Below are 21693 nucleotides of genomic sequence, written 5' to 3'. Positions count from 1 at the left end.
GGAAGGAGTGGAGCTGTTGCAGGGGACACTCAGTACAGGCTCAGAGGCTGCCCTGACGTGCCCCAAGCCTCCGCAGGAGAGCTGTGCCAGCCAGCCCAGCTCCCCAGGGCTGCGGTCCTGGGGAAGAGGCAGCAAGCAGGGATGTGCTTCCACCCCAGCACCCTGTTGCCCTTTGCCTGCGTCTGGAGCTGACTGTGTTCTCAGAGGAGTCTTAATTTGGGATAAATGACAGTGCTGCCAGTGGTAATACAGTGCCCTGTATTACTCTTGCCATCAGAGTACCCAAGAACAGGGCTTCCATCCAGATGCTTTTTAGGCACAAAATTTCCTCGCTGGGTTCACTGTGAGTGTCCTTATTCAGGGCAGGACTAACACCAATGGGGCCGATGTGTGCAAGACATCAGGCCAGCCATGCTTGAGTGCTGCCCTCGCTATCGATGTACCGCACAGCAGTCGTGGCTTTCTCAGACCTTATAACAAGATTTATGCCATTTTGTGTCTGTCCAGACAAAATGGCATTGCAAATGCACATTGTTAAGAAAGCGCAGTTAATATAACATGGCCTGTCTTTACCATATGTTTCAATCCATCTGAGAATTACTTGGGAGCAGAGCAACTTGTTTTAACCATTAATTAATAGTTGTGAAATCAAGGATAAATGTGGTCCGAATTTCAAGAGCCAACCATGTTTCTTCAGCATCTCCACATGCATTTGCTAGGTCAATGCTTTTGCAAGCAGCAGAACAGTTTGAAAGAACAAGCTGTGAATAATCGGGATTTAAATACAAATTCTTCTGAGGAAGGAAAAACTGGGGATTTAGTAAGTTCCAGTAAAACTGTGGTCCATTACTGAACTCCTTTGGCTGGAGGGATGTATTACCCAAACTTTCTTACCAGTTCATCTTCACACTCATCCCGTGCGAGACCCTCTTCCTCACCCTCGTCCCCGTTCAGCGGCTCCTCCGTGTTGACCTCTGCCTCTGATGCTGTGTCTTCCTGTGAGATTTCACTTTTGCTGCCATCTGCCTTCTTCCGTACCTCTGTGAGAGCAAGAGCCAAGCCACCAGGATCAGGGGCTGGGGAGGCAATGTCTGGAGCCTGATGACACTAATCCAGTGGGCCCCCAAATTCAGTTGGTAGGGAAATAATGGATCTAGGTTTTTTTCCCTGCAATGGGAAGTTTTGCTGATTTTGAGGAAGCTGCCTGAAAGCAACCCTGGAGAGGGCAAAGCAGGGCATCCTTCTGCACCCCTCTAGAGTGGGTGTGAGACGCAGACAGAATAGACTAGACTAGACTAGAACAAAAATCAAACTAAAAAAAATACAAACTCTATGAGAAAAGAAAAGAAAAATCTCATCATTTTAAAACCCAATTCTGTAATTTGCGGAATTTTGCCATGGAATTTTGGCCTGTGATTCCAGTCTGGAACCTGGGGGTCGACACTTCACCGTCAGAGCCCGGAGGATGCGCTAAGCCACGATGATTTCAAGGCAAGCTTTGCAGGGCCCTTCCCTGAACTTTTTGCCTGTGCTTGGACTGGCTCCGAGGCATCTGCACACACCAACTGACCTGTGGACATCTTCTGTTCTTCAGCGATCTGTTCCAGTCGGCCCAGGAGAGCATCAATGTTGGATTTGATCTGTGTCAGCTCAGTTTTGATTGTTTGCAGCTCGCTGCACTTCACTTGGGAGGAAGGAAGGAAAAAAAGGCATTTAGTGCCCCACAGAGTGCCCAAGACGCCTGCCTCACCCCTCTGCCTGGCCCAAGTCACCTCGCTGAGCAGGTTAAAAAATCAACTAGAAACCCCACGCTAGAAATATACTCCTCACATCCCTGGGACCAATGTGCGGTGATGCTCACACCTTGCTACACAGCATAACTGAGCTTGTCTACGCTGGAAGGCGCCGCGGTGAGTGGTGTGCAGGGTATCCTGCACAGCTAACAGGGGCTTGGTGAGCAGGTGAGGACAGGCTGGTTTTGCATGGAGCAGCAATGCACCCTCCTCCACTGCCAGCCCTCGCTGCCCTGCTGCCTGTTATGGCCCTGGCAGGGAAAGCTGCGGGTGCTCGTATGCACCCAAAAAAGCCTGTGTTGTCCAGGCATGTTCTGGAGGCTGACACCAGGCTTTGGCACGGTCAGGTTGTACTTGCACCTTCCCCTGCTGCATTCGCAGCCTGCAGGCTTCTGAAAGGCCCTCGCTTGGGTCATTGTTTCCAGATGTTTTGGTTTTTCTAAGGTTTTCCCTGGGAGCATCTGGCCCTGTGGGTGAATGCCTAGGGATGGGAGGTCTCTGTGCATGCCAGTCTCCACACCGTCCTGCTGCACCCCACGCACACACTCACGCTTCAGCTTGGCCGAGCTGTTGGCGATGGCAGCTGATCTGGCGAAGAGCTTGACAGGGAGCGTTGCCTTCACGCGCCGGACGAGGGGGATGGTGACCCGCGGCCGCTTCACAGGAACCACCCTGGGCACTGGAGAGACTCGGCCCCGGTACTCAAAGAGCCTGGAGCAGGGGGGAAGGATGGGGGTGCTGAAGCAGCCCTGCAGCACTCCCAGCCCTGCCGTGCCAGCGATCGGGTGCCACAACTGGAACCCAAGCAGTGCTGGAGGTCAGCCGGGGCATAGCCTGGCCATCGGACCCCACCGCACTGGGCTGGGATGGACCACCCTGCACCCCACCTTGCTCCCCACAGCAAGACCCGTGCTGCAGGGAAGATCTTGCCCCATAGAAAGCCCCTTTGGCTGATGCCTCCCCTGCTCACCTGTCGTAGAAGTCGTCTCTGTAATAGTCATAGTCGAAGTCGTAGCCGCTGCAGAGACAGAGTCAGGATGGCTTGGGTTAATCAGTGCTGGCAATTTATTATTATTACTCCCTCATGGCCTGCTGAGCCTCCCAGGTCCTTTATTTATTCCCCCTCCATAGAGGACCCCCGTCCTTCCACCTGGCAGGACACGCACACTTGTCCTCCTGGCTTCGAGGGTCTGCAGGGAGGTGGGCTGAGCACAGGAGAAAGATTTCGGGGGGCTGAATGCACTGGACAGGGTGATGTTGGCAGCAGAGTGTTAACCTGGTTATCTCAAGGTGGAGCAAGAAGACGTGAGACCTACAAATTGGGGTGAGGAGAAATGTCTGCAAACACCCTGTGGGGATGTCCGCATTTGAAGCCGCCACCCTCGTACGATTTTTTTTTCATACCATATATAATTATTGGGGGAGAAGTCAGGAAGAAGGGAATATTTATTAATTTAATACCTTTGCTATCAAAGACGTTTAAACCTCTCTCCTCTCAGCGAGACATTGCCCACGTCCTGTTTTCTTAAGCTTGAACTGCATTCTAACCCAAAGTTGGAGCAATGTATTTCTCACTCCCTGGAGATGCAGTAACATGCTTTGTCTCTTGCTGCAGCTGGTTTTCCACAAGGCAACACAAACCAGGTGGTTACAGCAGGCAATCACAGCTCTTCAGAGACAAGACCTGCTCTGGTGCTGCCTGATGCCCCAGCACACTCTCAGCAGCGGGGAAGAGCAACGCTGCTGAACGTACCAGCTACCCCCAGCTAAACACAGCGTCTGGGTCCCTTGTGTGCTGCTGGCTGAATTCATGCTGGTTAAATAAGCAGTTATGCTGATGTTCCCTCCTCTCTGCTCTGAACAAAGAGAATGGTTATTGCAGGTCTTGAAAGCAAAGAGTCTGTCCTGCATCGTGAAACTGTTTGAAGTGGCTTATAAAAAAGAGAAAATCTAATGGGAAGAAAGAGAGAGTGATGGGGAGAGGGAAAGATTCTGAGCCAGGAGAAACTGGGGCACGGCGAGAAGGAAGGACGAGCGCTCAAGTATGGAGCTGAGAGTAAATTTGGTGTCCTGCATCTTAGGCAAGAAGTGACAAGAAGAATGTGTGGCTGGCCAGGATGGCTGGTGGGAAGCATGGTTTGGACCAGAAATTCCAGGCTTGAGCCAGGACGCCTGTCCTGCCTATGCTGGCGCTGGGCTTCTCACCCAATGTTTTACTTTCAGTAACTGGCTGGTTCCTTAAATGGTTGTTTTCCATGCTCCTTGGCTGCTCCTTGGGTTCCCAAGAAGCCTGTGGCAGCACACGGAGACTCAGCCTATGCCTCGGGGGGACGTGAAGCACACTCTGGATGGCTGGAGACACTAGGGCTCCTTTGGGGCCAAAGACAGTTGGTGCAAGGGGTTAAGAACAAGACAGCACTTGCACCTACTGCCTCATTTGGGGTTTGCTGCCACCATCATGCACCGCCATGGTGACTTTAAGTGAGGAGGTATTTTATAAAGCTGGACCTTATCTCTGAGTAGCTGCTGACCACGACACCCATGGCTGGCTGGGATGCTGGATGCAGGGTCTCACTGCCGAGCAAGCAGCAACGGCAGGGTGGGGGGAGATGTGACTATGGAGGTGTTATTGCCATAAGCCTTTTGAATTCAACTGCAGGATGAAAAATAGTCATTTTGCTGACAGTCTCAGCACAGATGAATTTCAACATCTTTTCACCCTTGGCATCCTCCCCTTCTGACCTGACTTGTAGACAACGTTTCTGCTGGGCTCACAGAAGAGAAATGAACATCATGGCAGCCTTCTGTCCCAACCACTGCGTGATCTGTATTTATTCCCTTGTGTGCTTTTCTGAATTGCATGGGAAAGGTAATTCCTACCACGTCAGCTCTTGCTGGAATATAACCAGCCTGTTCGTATGGCTGAGGAAATGGGCAGTATGTAGTGAGAAAATGTATTTTCATGGAGATTTTTGTGACTGGTAACTTGATTTTCATTCTAACCTGGGATGAAACCTGGAAATACAGAAAACCTCCAAGAAAATAGCTCCCCTCAGCCCACCAATCTATTTTGATCACTGAGCATGTTTGACTCCAGTTCTGTTTGAATCTAATAAACACAGAATACAATCAAAATAGGAAGTCATTTGAAAGGAAAATTGAACTGCTTCTACACTATCAGACTCCCCCTCTTCATTTTTTTTCCTTAGATGCAACTTGAATGAAATTGCTGCAATTTTGTAATATTTGTCAATCCTGACAGGCTCTGGTGAACTGCTTCTGGCTAGATTCAGCAATGCCCTGGAGCCAATGTTCTCTGTAGCCACAGGCAAGAAAAGACAGTGGCATCTCCCTGCGGCTCAAGGACTCCAAATGGGATGAAGCAGTGTTTTTATTCAGGGCAAAAACTCCCTCCATGGGCTGTTGCTCTTGCTGGGAAGCTCGCTGTGGCTTGGAGACCATGAGGGAGCTTTAGACCATTTGCTCATAAACAACACAAAGCTTGGGGGCATTTGGCAAAATGTTGAAATGCCCGCACTCTTTTCTTCTCACCCTATTCGCGCTCCTGGTCTGAGCCAGCTTTTCTTTCAAGCCTTCGCTCCCCGGTGCGAGCCCCATTGGTAGAGCTGTGGACACCATGGGCTCAGCACATGGCTGGCTCCCTGGAGAGATGTGGATGGAGAGGGGCTCCAACCCCATCACATAGGCATTGCCCTGCTGCTGTCAGCGCTGTCCCGGGCAAAGCCGTGCATCTAGGAACAAGGAAAGAAGCCCTGAACGGGTTGGGCACCCTCCATCTCCATCACCAACTCTGCCCTGCGGTGTCTGGGCACACTCCTGGGCTCTGCTACAGGCACCAACAGGATGAAGCCCGGCCTCAAGTACCTGTAGATCCAATCTGGTGTGGACTGGAGAAGGACGGATAAGCCTAAAACCTTAGGTGAAGTCCTAAGCCTTTTTCGAGACTAGCCAAAACAGCAGTTTGGTATATGAAGTGGCTCATAAACCCTGTAAATGTTATTACGCTATTTGCAGTAGGGAATGTGTGAGAAAAGCTGGGCAGCCTTGTGTTTTTCTGGTGGAAATCACTACTGGCCCAGTTCTGCAGCTTGTTTACAGAGGCAGAGTTGGCTTACAACATGCCTGATCTGCAGGGCAGTGGGTCCAAGAGCATCTACTAATATTTGTGGGTGAAAAGCAAAGGGGAGTGGCGGTACTCCTGCCCTGGCCTCGAATTCTCAGGGGATTGGAGACACTTCCACCCATTTCAAAAGGAATTAGGGGCATAATCACCCTGGGGATCTGGTCCTGACTTCCCCAAAACAGTGTGATTCATCTCACTTGGCTTCAGACACTGGGAATGTAAAGAGAGAAATCCAAGCCAGGGGGGAAAGAGGCAATTCCAGGTCATGGTACATCACATCCAAAGGCAGACATCTAAAATACTGTCAGGTGAAGAACTATTTTTTTATCCAGCAAGCATAAAGGTGGTGCAGAAAACCAGACCACATAAAAGCCCTGACAGCATAGAGCGCTGAACTCACGTGAGCTGAATCCACCCTTAGACTCAGTGCGGTGTGGGATGGCAAATACTCTGATCTCAGCCTCTGGCAGTACCACTTTCAACACCTGCTAACCATGAGACAGCCCTCAAGGAAGGCAGCAGGCTGAAATGAGGGATTTTCAGAAGTCTGTGACTGTATGACCCTGCTATAACATGCCAGTCAGGTCATGGCTTTATAGATGATGCCAGGGAGGCAGCGGCTGGATGCTTTTACCAGCATCCTTGGAAGTCAGGTGTTGAGCAAAAGACAGGTCTTCCAACATGAACGCAGAAAAAAAACTAGTAAAAAGTGAGTGCCTTAGCATGGGTGATTTATCTGGACATTGCGTGCCTGAAAATTTCACTGCACGTAGGATAAACCTTCCTGAGACTGATGGATCATTTCTCAGTGACCTGGCAGGGCTTCCTTTGTGTACAGCAATAATTTTTGCTGTTTTTCAATCAGTTGGTGACATTGCACCCTTTAAAACTAAAGCAGGGACAATCAGAGTGAGAGGCTGTAAGGCTGTGTCAAGTAACACGACGCTTCCACCTCCTGATGCATTTCTTCTGCTTTGTTTTTCTTTAGTAATTAAATAACATTTATTAATGACTTACAAAGGTTCAAAATCCAAATATTCATAATTGAAGGGCAATTATTTATATGTGCTGCCTTTACATTACATTTGTGCTGCCATTTCTGAGCATGTACCTGAATAGCAAATGTACATTTGAGCAGCTGTGCTTTTAATTACTGGCTGACAGCCCTGCACCGATAATCAAAAGTGACACATTGTGCTCAGCTCGCATCCTTCTACTAATGGTTGCACAGCCTTAATTATTACAGCAGCAGAAATAATACCCGCTGGAAAGCTACTTGGAAAAGCTGGCATTGATCAAATAGTGAGCTTTTAAGATCTTGTGTATCTGGTGCGAGATTCCTTCCTCCTGCAAATAGCCAAGGTAGCGGGAAGCCAGGAGAAAAACGTGGGAAGGGAGCCCAGCATTTCCAAGACACCAGGGCTGCAGAGGGGCTGCTGCAGGCTGGGACAGTGTGCACATCCTCACTGCCCGTGTTGAGTCTGCTGGGTTTGGGTACCATTGCTCGCCTCCTCCTCTGCCCTGTGATTGCTTCTCAGTCCTGTCTGTGTGGATTTGGCACCAGGGCTTGCCGGGCTGTCATTGCTCCCAGCACCACTGCCGAGATGTGGGAGGAGTGGATCTGTTTGGAGATGGGTTGACACCAGCTTTCTTCAGGGATTGTAATGGGTATAACAAGGGATGTGAATGCCAGCTGAGCTGGAAGGAAATCGTTCACTTGCATCTGTAGACTGTGAAAAGAAGTCAGCGGTGGTTTGTGTCTGTCACCATTTCGGAGACAGTTCCTTGGGCCACTGAGCTGCCAGACACTTGGTTGCTCTTGCAGTTCTTCCTTAGGTTGCCCTCACTGTCCTTTTGGCTACAGAGCAACATTAGCACAAGTATTACAGGGAAGGGCAGAGATTTGTGCCTCCAAAGGTCAAGTGCAGCACTGGCAGACCCCACTGCCCTGGGGCAGAGCCACTTTCTCTTCCCAGCCCACAGCAACAAGCAGCCAACTCACAGCATGGCAGGATCACTGGCACTGACTCAAACGTGGCCCAAACTGCCCTAGGAAATCCTGTCCAGACATTCGCTATGCAGGCAAAAAAAGTATTGCCAGAAGGCAAAAGGTTTTTGAGACACAGTATGTGAATACCTGGGGGACATAGTCAAAATACAAGTTCATTTTCCAGCCATCCTCACTAACTCATGTGCAGTATCTCCAGGCATGTCTGTGTTCAGCAGCGGTGGCCGGGGTGCCAGGCAGGAGCACCCAGGGGACTTTCCACGTGCAAAGGGATGCTCTGGCAAGTGCCAGAGGCAGAGAGGTCCTGAAGATCCAGAGAGATCGGGAGAGAGCAGTGATGACAGCAAGGTTTTATGTTAACTGAAGGTCGCTCTTGTGGAGATACCTGAGAGAATTTATGATGGCATGAACCTGGGTGTATGCTTTACCTATTGGAGGTAGATGGGAGGCTACATCCCAAAGGATTTTTCTATTAAACACTCAGATACCCCTCTGGGCTCTTGGATCAAGTAAGACTGTCAAGATTGTTGCTTCCCCTATATCCAAAATGAGATTTCCCTTCCCCTTGACCCTCTCATACCGACTCGGAGTGAGGCAAAGTAAAACCCAATCTTCGAAAAAATAATCTTATGTGTTTATCACAGCATTTCTATAAATTATAGTGCTGTGATTTTTGAAGTCTAACATTTAGAAAAATTTATGATGGTTAGGGAAGCTATAACCACAGCTCACTGCAAACCCGGATTCCCTGCTTTCCGTGAGATATTGTAAGTTCTGCGAGTCCAGATGGCAAAGTTTAAATCTGTCACCAATCTGGGATGAAATATTGCTGAAGCTCAGAGCAGTGTAGTTCTCTGGCCCATATTTTAGCATACCCATATTAGTGGGAGGAAGCAAACATCTCTCATTTGCTCTCTCTTCATCTACATGGCAGCCTGGAAGTCTGAAATATTGGTCATTTCAACAGAAATGGATTAGTGGTCAAGGCACGGACGAAGAGTAAATTAAATGCTCTTTATTGCAAGATGTATGGAATGAATTGATTTGCATTACGGCTACCAGCACCACCTAAATAGTATACGTGCAGCTAAATAGTAAGCATGGGTAATGCAAAGAGAGTCCACTTCCCCTCAACTGGCATCCCCTGTGAATCCAGAGGGCCAGGTTCTGGTGAAGGGCCAAGCTGGCCCAAGGTGGGAGGAAAAATTGCCTGGTGAAAGCTGCAAAGAACTCAGCTGAGAGACTCGGGGAAGGTCTCAACAGATGCCTTGGGGGTGGTGGGAGGGTTCCTGAAGCTCTGGTGGGTTTGCCTATGCCAGAAGAGCGTTGCCAGCACTGAGGTTTGCCATTTTGTAGCACACTGGTGTTGGACTGCATGGCTGAGTCTGAATCATAGGTTTTTTTAATTTCTCTTCATCCCTCTCACTTTTTTTTTTTCTCTTCGTAGAAAAACCTACAGTTCTCTTATGATTTCCTTTTTTATTACACTCATCTATAACTCTGATACTGATTTTAGTCTTTTCTTTCCAACATCACACCTTGTAAATCCTGACTCAGTGCCCCAGTCTCCATACCATAAAAACAATGAGAATTTATAAATAAAACACATTCTGGGATCTTGTTATTTCTTTTTGGGTTCTTGAAACCTGCAGGGTACTCTCCAAATACCTTTTCAAGTTTTCCCTTCTGCAACCTCAGGAGCAAGAACTTAATGAGTTTCTCCCATTTTCCCATGATTCCAGACTCTGGGGCTTAAATGAAAATCTTCACTTCTTGTGAAAATCTTGATAAAGTCTCTAGAGCTGGCAACAGTGGCATTGAAGGCTCACTCTGACATCTGTAACACCCTGCATCTCCCACAGACCTACTCCATGTCACACTTGTCCCTCCCATTCCCTTGACCCTTGGTCACTGCTCCACAGCACAGGCTCCCTTGGGGATTCCCCTGGCCACCTCCTTGGTCCACCTCCCTCTGTTGCCCCAAGGGCTTCCCACTTTCTTCCCTTCTTCTCTCCCTTTCCCTGTCATTCTTCTCTTGTCTTTTCTCCAGTGTCTTTCCCTAAATTATCCCTGTTCTCCCCCAACACCCAACATATGCCACTGTGCCCCACTCCTACTCCCCAGCTGGAGGAGTTGAGGCTGGAGGGGAGTGCTCCTCTTGTTACACCTCTTGGAAGACCTTTGATGTGGTTAAGGCAGGTAATACCTGCTTTTCTCCAATGATTTCCAGGTCCAACACCATTCACAGGTTGGACCATGCCCAGGCAGAGTCCCACAATGCCATCCATGGGTGTTGGCCAACCCTGGGTCTGCTGCTGACACCTTTTGCTGGCTCTCCTCCCTGCAGCCTACCACTGAGGGGCACTGCAAAGGCCAAGAAGCCCACAGGAGGAGAAGATCTGAACGTGCAGCAGCGGCCCAGGGGTGCCTGGGTAGGGGCCAGAGAGCTCAGGGCAGCAGCCCGGGGAGTGTACCTACCTGTACAACGCGGAGGCTGCTCTCTTCAGCCCTTTAGGTCTGTTGGGTTTAGGTTCCCCGGCCATGTTGATATCTGCAATGAACGGACATGCAGCTATGACACAGCACGTCCACACTCACTGGGAGCCGTATCCAATGACGGAGAAAGGGAGGCTGTGCACAGCCTTGCCATCAGCAGAAACAAACTCCTCCACACCTCCCACCACATTTCCACCTGCTTTTAGCATGTCTGGGGCCCTGCTGGACCTCCACAAGAAGGCAAATACATTCTTGCACTTGGCAACCCTCTTCCTTTTCCTTTACAAAGCTACTAACCATTTACTTTTGAAGTCAACGCCCTGCACATGGTCTAACCCACACACACAAATTCAGGACAGGCTTCTCAGGAGAACTTGGTGCTGTAATGATAAGGCATGGACAATATATAAAACCACTGCACACTGCTAACTGCTAACAATTTATCCCTTGCTCCTTCTAGAGTAAACACGAATGCTAAGCACGAGCCAGCCAGGCATCACTGTGGACTGGGCTGCGCTACAAGCTGCACGGGGTGAAGGCACATGCCTGCAGCCACCCCAGCTGATCTTGGAGGAGCATCTTCTACCAGGGGAGGCGAGAATGAGCTCTTCTAATCCGCTGAGGAAATTTCTCTCCTTGGACTCAGTGCCAAACGTGCTTTTGACATGAGAATAGTGATACAGCCAATTTCATGGAGGCTGCCGAGAGCCTGGCAATCTAACACAGAGTGTGGCTGCAGAACCGCAGAGAGATGAGCTGTTGGGAGTACGAGGTCTCACCCCTTCTTCGTTTCTTGTCCCAGGAGTGAGCAAATTCCCTGCTGGCTTCTCCAATCAGCCCTAAACTTTTTCTGTTCTTCAGGTCCTTTCTGTCTAAATAGATGTCAGACGTCTGGGCATGCCAGATCTGAGCCAAGCAAGACAGGATTTCCTTACAGAGACCAAAAGCATCGTTTGCACTGGGCTGGACAGGGGCTTTCGCCAACATTGGGGCAGGTCCTTGTGCTAAGCTGGTGGCACGAGTTACAGCCTCTGAGGTGCAGGTGGATTTGAAGGTCTCCGTCTGGGGCGCAGGGTTTGTGGATCTGTGACTGCCAGCTGGGGTATTTAAGTTCTCACCTCTTCAGGGCTTGCAGGATATGCCATGAAACTCAGCAGGTTTAAGCTTACTAATCGTTGCTTTTCTCATGCTGCATGAAGAGGCTTCATGGAGAAATGTGGACAGGCTGGCCCACTCACCATCAAAATAAAGAGCTTGCAAAGTGATCCAAGTGAACAGGGTGCTGACTTCATTATTAACCAAGAAAATCATCTTCAGGAGCACAAGGAAGCTGCAGCACTGCTGAAACAACCTGAGCAGGAGGAGTACAGGCTGCACACGTGGGACACGGCTCCGGAGGAGCGCAGACATGCTCCCACTGCCCAAATGTCCTGCTGTGCAACTCCTCGGACTGCCTTTTAGGGTCTAGCAAGAGACATCATTCCTACTGAAGCTGGAGCTTAGCCTGTTTATAAACTTGCATAACGAGTGTGGTATTAGGGTGTCGCTCAGCCACTACATTGAATGTTCCTCTGGAGGCACATTCAGATCAGAGCATGTGTTTTCTTTGGTACCTTTCACCCTCCATCCTTCCATCCTCAACTGCTAAGGGGAATGCAGAAGACTGGCGAGCCTGAACGCTAGCAAGGATGCACACAGCCATAGGACAGGTCGGTGGACAACTGCTGCCAGCGTGAACATTATGCATGCAGTTGCCTTTCTGAGTCTGTTGAGCAATGCAACGCTTCTGGCAATGCTGTTTGCTGCAGAGAGGAATAAATGCTTCCTTGGTGCGTCCCAGAACACATCCCTGCTCAGCTCCAGTTCCCTTGTCGTGAACCCTTTTTGCTGTCAGGGTGCATCTTGCCAGCTGCCAGTCACTTTTCTTGAAAAACGAAGAGTTAATGACAGCACCATGCTGATTAACACCCTTCAAGGTAGACGCAATGAAAGCCCAATGGTGGATAATGACAACAATTAGCTCAATTTGCTGGCATGCGCTGCTAGAAATAGCACTGGGGAGCCTTTATCAGGGCACGTACACAGATCAGGAAATTTATACTTTCAACCTATAGTGGTGAGGAGCAGTCAGATCCCTCAGGATTCCCTTGGTAGTGAACAAGGAGAGACAAGAGCTCAGCATGCACATCAGCCTGGACAGATTTTGCATCTCGTTCCCATTCTGGCTCCCTCCTCTGCATTGCTGCATCCATCTGCCCACCCCATGGCAGTATCTATCCCTCCTGCTTATATTCAGGCATCTTTGCCCGCACTAAATGGGGAGGTGGTGCTTTGTCTAGCCAACATGGTAGGGTCAGGTTATGGTGTGGATCCAGATTCCAGTGCAGAGATTCCCTCACTGGAATGGCAACTGCCTCCTGCAATGACTGGGGTGCCTGCGAGCCTCTGGAGAAAGCACAGAGGTTGCCAGGACCTGCCTGGCAGAGCAGTCCATGTCCCAGCACATGATGGGCTACAGCCATGGTTTCAAACACTTCTGTTTTGTGATGCGTTCAGTATCTTGCTGATCAATTAAAATGCAAGTTGGATTGTTTGCTTATCACAGAGTCATAGAATCATACAATCATTAAGGCTGGAAAAGACCCTTAAGATCATCAAGTCCAACCATTAACCTATCACTGCCAAGTCCACCACTAAACCATGTCCTCAAGCACCACATCTACCCGTCTTTTAGACACCTCCAGGGATGAGTGACCTCCATATCTGATGACAATACGATCACCTCCTTATCTGGTGACAAAGGAAGAAGAAGGAAAAAGAAAAAATGGAAGAAATGCTATTAGACCATTTAGCTTGAGAGCTGACCTTAGCTGGGAGATGCGAACTAGAAAGATGCTGCTGCTTTGCTCATTCATTCTGGTATGTGCTGGAAAATGTTACCTGCAAATCATCACTGGCACTCGGGAGCAGATGGAGGGCTGAACCCTCCTGCCACCACCAGTGCATGTAACTGTCCCATGGCAGCACAGCCAGCTGTGCTCCTGGAGGGGCAAGTACCACCGAGAGCTGGAGTCATTGACTTAAGGGTTTCTGCAAGGACCAGCTTTTCTATGATCTATTAGAAGGATTTGCAAAAGCCTTGATGGATGCTGGGGGAGATATGAGATCCTTAGACTACAAGCCCACTCAGACAAGTCAGGCACAGCACATGCGAAACTATGATGCTTTCCCACAACATTTCTTAAACGTTGGTGCAAATTCTCTTTCCCATCTGAACAGCTAAGGCAGGAAAGACAGTTTCACTCGAACTGTGCCATACAGGGCTGCTACAACTGAGTCATTACAGCAAGTGCTTGCAGGAGTGGCTCTGGATTTGGTGGGGATGCTGTCCTGCTGAGTGACCACCTGCTGGCACTGAGGACAGGTGGCCTTGCACTATCAACAAGCTGCTGCCCCTGAGCAGGTTGGGGGTACTTTGCCTCTACACCAGGCACTACCTTGAGCCATGCTGCCCCACCGTGCAGGCAGTGATCGCCCATGAACTCCTGCCATGCCAAACGCGGCCATTTGCCTGGCAGTCACGGTTTGCAGCTCTTCCACAGAATCGCATGGCTGCACCTTGCTGAAGTTACTGGCTGGAGCTGCCAGGGCAGAAAGCAGCCTACCTTCCTGCTGCCCACCTAGGGAGGGAAGCTTTATCATCACCTCAAAGGACCCCCCCAAACCCTGCCCATGAACAGAAGCAGGGACAGTCTCTTCAGCAATGTGTTGGCCATGTCCCTTGCCTGTCCCATCCTGTCCTTCCTCTCCACATTCCTCTTTTTTAGGAGGGGACTTTCTACCTCGTTGTGTACAAAGACATTTTCTAACCACATTGTTCAGCTCTTCTTCTCTGCTGGATTGTCCTCAAAGGGGAGCATCCCCGTGTTTATACTGGGCCATGAACAGCAAAGGAAAGCCTGCTGAGCCCTTGTGTGGTAAGATTGGCCCATGAAGGGAAGGCAGATGAAAGGGAGCTGAATTTGCACCTCATCCAGTACATGTATAGGACTCCCAGTTATAATACAATCCTTTTGTCTTGTTGGCATGCCAGACCTCTGAGATCAGCACTGAGAGGAGAGTAAGATGTTCCTATCATGGTAAACCTTTCATCTCTCTTTTCAGCTAAGTGGGCAAGTGTTGCCTGTCTCTTAGCTGCATCTCCTGTATCTGTCTGGAGCATCACAACGAGCTCCCTTGCTCCCCAAGGCCCTCTCTGTCATATCTACAGACTCTGCACACGTCCTGGGCTGGAAGCATCCCTGGCACACTGCGCTTCGCCTCGGTCTGCAGCTTCGCTCTCTGGACCGTAAGAGAAGTGAAAAGAAGTTTCTGGTATTTGAATAAACCATGGATGGAAACAGCACACTGTCTTAAAGATCAGATCTAACATGAAACTTTTTATTTATTTCAGACTGCTGTGCCAGAAGCAGGGTGGGAATGGGCTGCAAATCGCTTTCCTGGGTACCCAATGACCACTGCCTGCAGCAGGCTTGGAAATAACAATGTTTCATTAAAAATACTGTTGCCAGTTCCAATTCTCAACTTAGAGCTGGTGACAAGAGCTTCTCAGCATGTGACACTTCAGAGCAATCTGCAAAATAAGGATGCAGCTGGGAGCAGCTGGGGTGGTTTCGTTTGTTATTTCTTATCACACAGCAGTGCAGATGAGAGACTTTCATGTGTCTGGGGGGAAGTTATCTATCTCATTTAACATCAGCTGGCTCAAGTTAGTCTGAGCTAGTCTGAGTTAGACTATCACCTCTCGACAGGCAAAGGATAAGGCTTGGTCCAGAAAAGGAACCAGGCAATGTCTTTTCCCACCCTTGTTCTTCCCCACCAGATCAAGGACAAGGACACGGGATGATTCAGAACTGTGTTTTAGCTTCTACAATCGCAGCCGGTAACATGAGGTTTTTGGGCCACAGTGTCACAGCCCTGAGGGTGCTAATATGCCTGAAGGACCATGACAAGCCTGCCTTCTGTCCCCTACCCACACAGGACCCGGGAGCCCTCAGCCCCTACCTGAGCTGTGTTGTAGTAGTGCTGGTCTCCAGCTCTGTCACAGCCGTGCCTGTGCCTGGCCATGGACCCTGCCGATCCTGACCCACTGGCTGACTTCCCAGCCTGGCCCCACACCTGCCTTGTCACTGCCTCGACCTGCTTGGTCATCACTGGGTTGTCTGACCTGCTCACCATCATTGGACTTGACCCTGACCTGCAGACTGATGTCCCAGTTTGACCTTGGACTGGCCATCTCTTGACCATCCCCTAGGGAGCAACCAACCCATGTTGCACCCGGACACCTAAAATGGCTTAAGAAAAGACTTACCAAGCGTCTGGCCTGCAAGCACACGCCCGTTCTCACCCAGGACAGCAGCACGTGCGTGCCTCTCGTTGGAGTACTGTACGAAGGCATAGCCCTTGTGAACGGAGCAGCCCACCACTCGGCCATACTTGGAGAAAATGGTCTCCACATCTGACTTCTTGACCACGGCTGTGTTGAGATTGCCAATGAAGACTCTGGAGTTGATGGACTTGGGGTCATTCTTGTTCGTGATGTTGCTTGTCTGCACCTTCAATGACATCTTGAACACCTGAATGAACAAATTGGGAGTCAGGAAGGTATGCAAGGGAATTGCTGGAGTCTTATAAAAAGGGGCAGGGGATAAATCTCCCAGCAAGCCTGGAGCAAGGGAACCAGCTCCTCAACTTCAACTAGTCATAACTGGGGGGAATCCTGTCTCCAGAGAGCCCCTGTGTGTTGGGGAGGGGTGATGTCGCAGCCAGCGCAAAACTTTTGCTGGAAACCTATATATATCAGGCTGAGACTCTGGGTGCAAGCTGGTTGCTTTTGGGGGACAAAACAAGATGTAAATAAATTTTACATCTAAGTAAAAGCTTTAATGCTATTATAGGAAAGCTTTTACCACTCTATACTTAATTACACTTCAAAGGACTGCTCTTTTTAAAGCAGTTCGCATTCAGCTCCTTTGTTCATGCCCTCCTCTCTGGGCTTTCCCCCGCTGAGCACCTCCCAGCACAGGCCAGCTCTCACCATGCACAGGGACAGCCTCGTCCCCACAGATTCACACTTGCAGCTGGAAGAGGACTTGAGTTTTCTGGATGCAAATGGAAAGATTTAAGTGGTGGAGCAGCCCATGTGCTCCCATCTGCACTCTGCTGCCTGCCTGCACATTTACACGTTGGGCTTTGAGCTGAATTTTGTGCAAACAGGAGGTGTCACTGTTAGCTTGGGAATCACTAAGCCATCAGCCAGATCAGCTAGAAGCCATTCCAACCTGCTTCCCATAGCTGCAAGGCATGACCCCTGGGTTTCTTGCCTAGAGTATTTAACGGGCAGCCCCTGAGAACAGGCTTCACCTCTGAGGACAAAGAGAAGCCAGGGACAGGGCTGGAAATTGTGTGAAATTAAAGCTAATCTGGCTGCCTATTACACTGCCTGCTCACATTTCTGCAGCAAAAATTACAGCTGGCCAAAGATATGTTTGATTTTCATCTTCCAGAAACAAAGTGGATGCTTTGGGATCGCTACTGTGTGCCGCATACATAGTGTGTGGTATTTACCTGGGAGAAGTCAGCTCAGAGCAGTGGAAGGCATTTTATGATGCACATTGCAGTGCTGCTCTTCCCCAGCCCCTTCCAGCAGCGCTGGCAGGTACTCCCAGCTCCCGGGGCAATGCCACCACGGTGTCCATGACCCGAGGCAATCACTGAGCCTATAGCACAGGGGACACGCTGCTACCACAGGGCCATGGTGTCCCCTCCCTGATAGTCCCCAGTGTCTGCCTTGGCACTGGGCAGAGCTAAAGCACTGCCTGGCTTTGGGGCTTCGGCTCTCTTGGCTCAAAGCCCAAGTTTGTCTGAGTAGCTTGGTCCGAGGTGGGCATGGTGGCAGCTGCCCGATTGCATGGAGGCAGCTCCTGTGGAACTGGTCTGCCTGGTCCCCAAGCCCTGACAGGCTCCACTTGCCCACAGCCCAGCCTGCCTGAGGCACTGACACCAGCAGTGTGCAATACTCTGGCTTTGCCGAGCCCTAAAACACAGTTAGTCTTTCCTACACTCCTCACCAGACAGGCAGGGGCCTGGGAAAAAGCTGCAACATTTCCTGATGTGCTTTTTAGGGTTTCACCCAAGACTTGCAAAGAACCTAAGTCCTCCTTCTTCCCTGTCTTCTGCACAGAGCTTCCACACAGGACATGAAATCTCTGGTTGCTCCTATCTCCCCCTAAACGTATTAGGGGGGAATAACTTCATCATACCTATCTCATCCCTTTGCCAGGTGAGCCCCATTTTGGCTTCTTGGGTGACGGATGTCCTTCTGATGGAGCCTGCTCAGCTACTGGCCTCTCAGGACACCCGGGGGGGGGCTGCTTCTGCCCATAGTCCTATTTTTGCCTGAGGGTACTTCTACCCACACAGACAAGCGTTAGGGCTCGCTGCCGCTAGCTCTGTATCTCCAGGATCTGAAACTTCAGTCCAGCATGGAGTAAAGAGACAAGAGAGGAGACTTGCCCAGCCCTGCCCACAGATGGTGCTTGCAGCCCAACCCAGGAAGACATGGAGCATTTGAACACCGACTGCAATCAATGAGCTCTGAACAGACAAGCTATGATGTCCAGACCTCCGCCTTTTTAATTTTCAAAGCACAAAGGACTGGACACTCAATTCCTTTCATCATTTAAAGGCAGACCATACAGAGCGTTGGAGATACCCGGCAAGGCTGATCGTCTGCGTGGAGCAGGGGGAGGATGCAACGGCACAATAAATCTCGTCTGGCTCTAACCCCTGTGACTCTATTAACCTACCATTGAGGTTGGAAATGATCTCCCTGCTAAATCCAATCAAAAAAAAGTTAGACTTTGTCTGAGTCTGGCTTGTTATATTTTCCCTTTCACCCCTACTGATTAAAAGAGATGAGACTTTTGGTTTATTTTTTTAAAAACAATTCCTGACAGCACAGTCTTCCTAAAAAACACTGGAAAAAAGTAACCAAAGGACAGGACTTTTAAAGGCATCTAAGTGAATTAAATCCTCACATCTTTGGCAAGGGGTGCCCAACCTCTTCAGGTTGCTCAAAGTTTCAACTTATATAATAACATTTGCTTAATACTATCTATTTTAACACATTTTTGCAGTGCAGTCTGGAAGAGGTTCACAGAGGAAGCTGTCCCCATTCCTGGTGCAGAGATGGAGAAACAGAGGAAGAGCCAAGGCTGTTTCCAGCCATTCGGTCACTTTGGGTACCCAGCTTGAGCCTCAAGGACTCAATTCTCAGAAATCCCGAGTACCTGCACAAAGCCCGGCTAGAGGCTGTTCCAGGATGGCCAGTCCCCAGGAAATCTCCATCTTAAACCCCCCCCCCCAGGACCACTTAAGGCTGTGCAGGACCTTCAGAGAGCCTACATGTTCAGGGTACCTGTATCCAGGTAGCTCTGGATGGTCTTGGTACCCAAGGACACATCCGACCCTTTGTGAACCCACGGCTCTCCCTGCCCTGGGGTCTCAGTGATGTTGCAGGACAGTGACTTCAACATGTGCCTTTACTCTTGGTGACTCCTGGAGTTTCCGGTTCCTGATGCCTGTATTTTCTATTTTAGAGTAAATCTGCCCTGGCACCTCTCTTGCCCACACTGGCCCATGTCACAGGGACATCTTTGGCCCCACTTAGCTGCTTCCCCTCTAGACGATGCACTCCCATCCTTGCTCATCTGCCAGAGTTTACGTAAGTCTCCAATCAATTTGCTACCCACCCATGGCCCTCCTTTCCCCCATTCCCAGTCCCCAGAGGAACTCCTTTTGCAATTGGCCTCCAGGCAGATTATGAGCCCTTATCACTGCCCTGGAGCCCCACCATCCAGCTTGCACTGCTCTTGGAGGCCACCCATCCAGACTGCTGTGTCCCAACCTGGATGCCAGGATGCTGTGGGAGATCACATCAAAAGCCTTCCTGAAGTCAAGGCAGACACCACCCATGTCATCTCCTCGGCCACACACTTTGCCACAGAAAGCGAGTAGGTTGGTCAAATTTGGCCATACCATTTCCAGGTCTGGCCCGGCCACAGGCAAGCAGGAGGAATGCTCTCTTCCTCGAAGTAAAATATAGTGCTCAAATAAAATATACCCCTGTCTCTCTTTTCCCACCCCATCTCTGAAGAGTTTTACTGCTGCTACCCCAAGCCACAGCTTAGGGAAACCCTAGGCTGCTGTTTGCCCAAACCTTCCCCAATTCTAATGAGCCCAGATGTGTGTTATTTACAAAAGTCTGAATCTCTGACCAGCTGTTTGCAGCTACAAACACCAATTACACCAGGGCGCTGAGCTCCTTAAGCCTCTGTGGTGTTAAGGAGGGATGTGGGTTAAGCTGCCTCCGTGCATGGGAATAGAAAGGGCTGGCTGGAGGATTCAGGCAGGATGGGGGTGCGTGGGGACATAAAACATGTTTCTTCTTCCCCCAAATCTAGTGGGCTGCCCTCTCTCAGCGGGTGCAACATGAGCCAGCTCTGCTGCTGTCAATGGATCCTCCACCCCGTGGGTTTGTTTTAAAAATAAAAGAGCTGGATGAAGACAATGCATTTCTCAGGTGGGCACTAAGGCACCAGATGGATTTTCACTTGGAGAAGGACATCTTCCACAGCATCTCCCAAGGTATGAGCTTGGCCACCATCGAGGTGGGGGGGTGTAGGGGAACCTGCGCCTCTCCCAGGTCCCTGCTCCCCCAACCCCACCTTGCACCCTCCTTGTCTGTCTCCTGTGACCTTCCCCCACGCTTCTTGCAGTTGGACCAGCATGTGCTTCTCCCCTGCGCTGTCTCCCCTCCTCCTCAACTGGGATGCTGGGTCCCCCCAACCTGATAAAGCCTGTGGCTGTAGGAGCTGGAGATGGGAGAGCTCACTTTCACCACCCATTGCGGGGACCGGTGACGGGGCGGGTAGCTCAGCATAACTGCTCCCTCGGTAGAGCCTTTCCCTTGGCTCCCTGGTGGAAGCTCCAGCAGCTCTGTGCATCGAGGCCATCTCAGGACACTGCAGGTCTGTGCAGGAGATGTGCCTGTGGCTGATAAGTGATGGGATGGGGCCACCAGATGGCAAACTCAAGGTCAGGGAAGGTGACGGTCACGCTGCTGGGAAAGACTTGGGAGGAAGCCAACGAGGACCCGACATCTCTGCGGATGGGATGCTCTCGAGTGCCATCTGCCACTGACTGCTACCCCTGCCCAGGCAGGGAGCAGGGCTTTGGCAGGGAGTGTTGTCCAAGGCTGGGGAGCTGAAACTCTGGGCTTCTAGCACGGCATCATGCTGAGATTTCAGGCACCATCAATGACCATTTAACAAGTGGCCTGCACGGCTCTCATTTAGCAGCTTACAAAACAGTCAGCACTGGGTGGTCAAAAACCCTGTGCAAAGTGCTCTTCTGCTGTCCCCCCACAAGCCCCGCATCCCCTGCAGAAAACAGCCTCCCTTGCCTTCTCTGTCCCATTCATTTCGGGTTTCTTCTTACAAACAATATTCATTTCACATCACTTATTAGCCCCCTTACTGCAACAACTGGAAAGGACATTTTACTGATCGCATATTAATATTTCATACTCCACCTAACTGCCTTCCATCAGAGCACTTTGTGTTGTGCTCAGATTAAATCCAGCGCAGCATCAGCCACATCTGCTTAGTGTCCCTTCCACGTGAAACAAAACAGCTCGGCACAGCAGCGCTACGAAGTACAATGTCTCTCTCCTCAAGCCGCTGCCTCTTTGATACACCATGTAGAAACCAGCGGGCATGAGTCAGAGCAGAGTGTCTTGGTGATATGTCTGATTAGAAAAATATACACAGCAGAGACACATATCACTGGTTATAGATTAATAGCCTAATAACTATACTGTCTTCAGCAGATGCATTTTCACAGCTATTATTTTGCCTTTCATCCCCCAACCCAGAACTGCAACAAGACAGACTTGAGTTGGAAAAGAGAACAAGACAAAATGCAACTAGTAATACTTGGACATAGATAAACGAATGTATAAACGGGTCCTTCATCTGTAGGACCTCAAAGAACGTCCAGGACAGATTAGTATGATTATCCCTGCAAGGGAAACTGAGGCCCAGATGGGAGAGGTCTGGGGGTTTATGCCACCAACCTCATGAAAGCTTACAGAAATGTCATAATGACACCTTCCGTTCCCAATCGCTCAA

The 21693-nt window shown here is 50.0% G+C and overlaps 1 protein-coding gene across 5 annotated transcripts in view; it reads right to left on the bottom strand.

Moving 5' to 3' along the window:
- The window catches only part of RALY (RALY heterogeneous nuclear ribonucleoprotein), a 139964-nt gene that overhangs the window by 5537 nt on the left and 112734 nt on the right, over positions 1 to 21693 (bottom strand). For all 5 annotated transcript variants that reach the window (XM_087750264.1, XM_087750267.1, XM_087750266.1 and 2 more), the window contains 6 exons: positions 15813 to 16077; positions 10424 to 10496; positions 2764 to 2811; positions 2344 to 2504; positions 1571 to 1684; positions 895 to 1040 (listed from right to left, as the gene is read on the bottom strand). In XM_087750264.1, coding sequence (XP_087606390.1) covers positions 895 to 1040; positions 1571 to 1684; positions 2344 to 2504; positions 2764 to 2811; positions 10424 to 10496; positions 15813 to 16068 — 798 coding nt within the window. In that variant the 5' untranslated portion in view covers positions 16069 to 16077. The remainder of the gene's footprint in view (positions 1 to 894; positions 1041 to 1570; positions 1685 to 2343; positions 2505 to 2763; positions 2812 to 10423; positions 10497 to 15812; positions 16078 to 21693) is intronic.

The sequence above is a fragment of the Nipponia nippon genome, unplaced genomic scaffold, assembly GCF_047370975.1.
Source record: "Nipponia nippon isolate SJK-2023a ecotype South Korea unplaced genomic scaffold, ASM4737097v1 scaffold_13, whole genome shotgun sequence".
Classification (NCBI taxonomy): domain Eukaryota; kingdom Metazoa; phylum Chordata; class Aves; order Pelecaniformes; family Threskiornithidae; genus Nipponia; species Nipponia nippon.
Note: the sequence above shows the minus strand (reverse complement) of the source record. Positions and strands in the feature narration are given on the sequence as shown.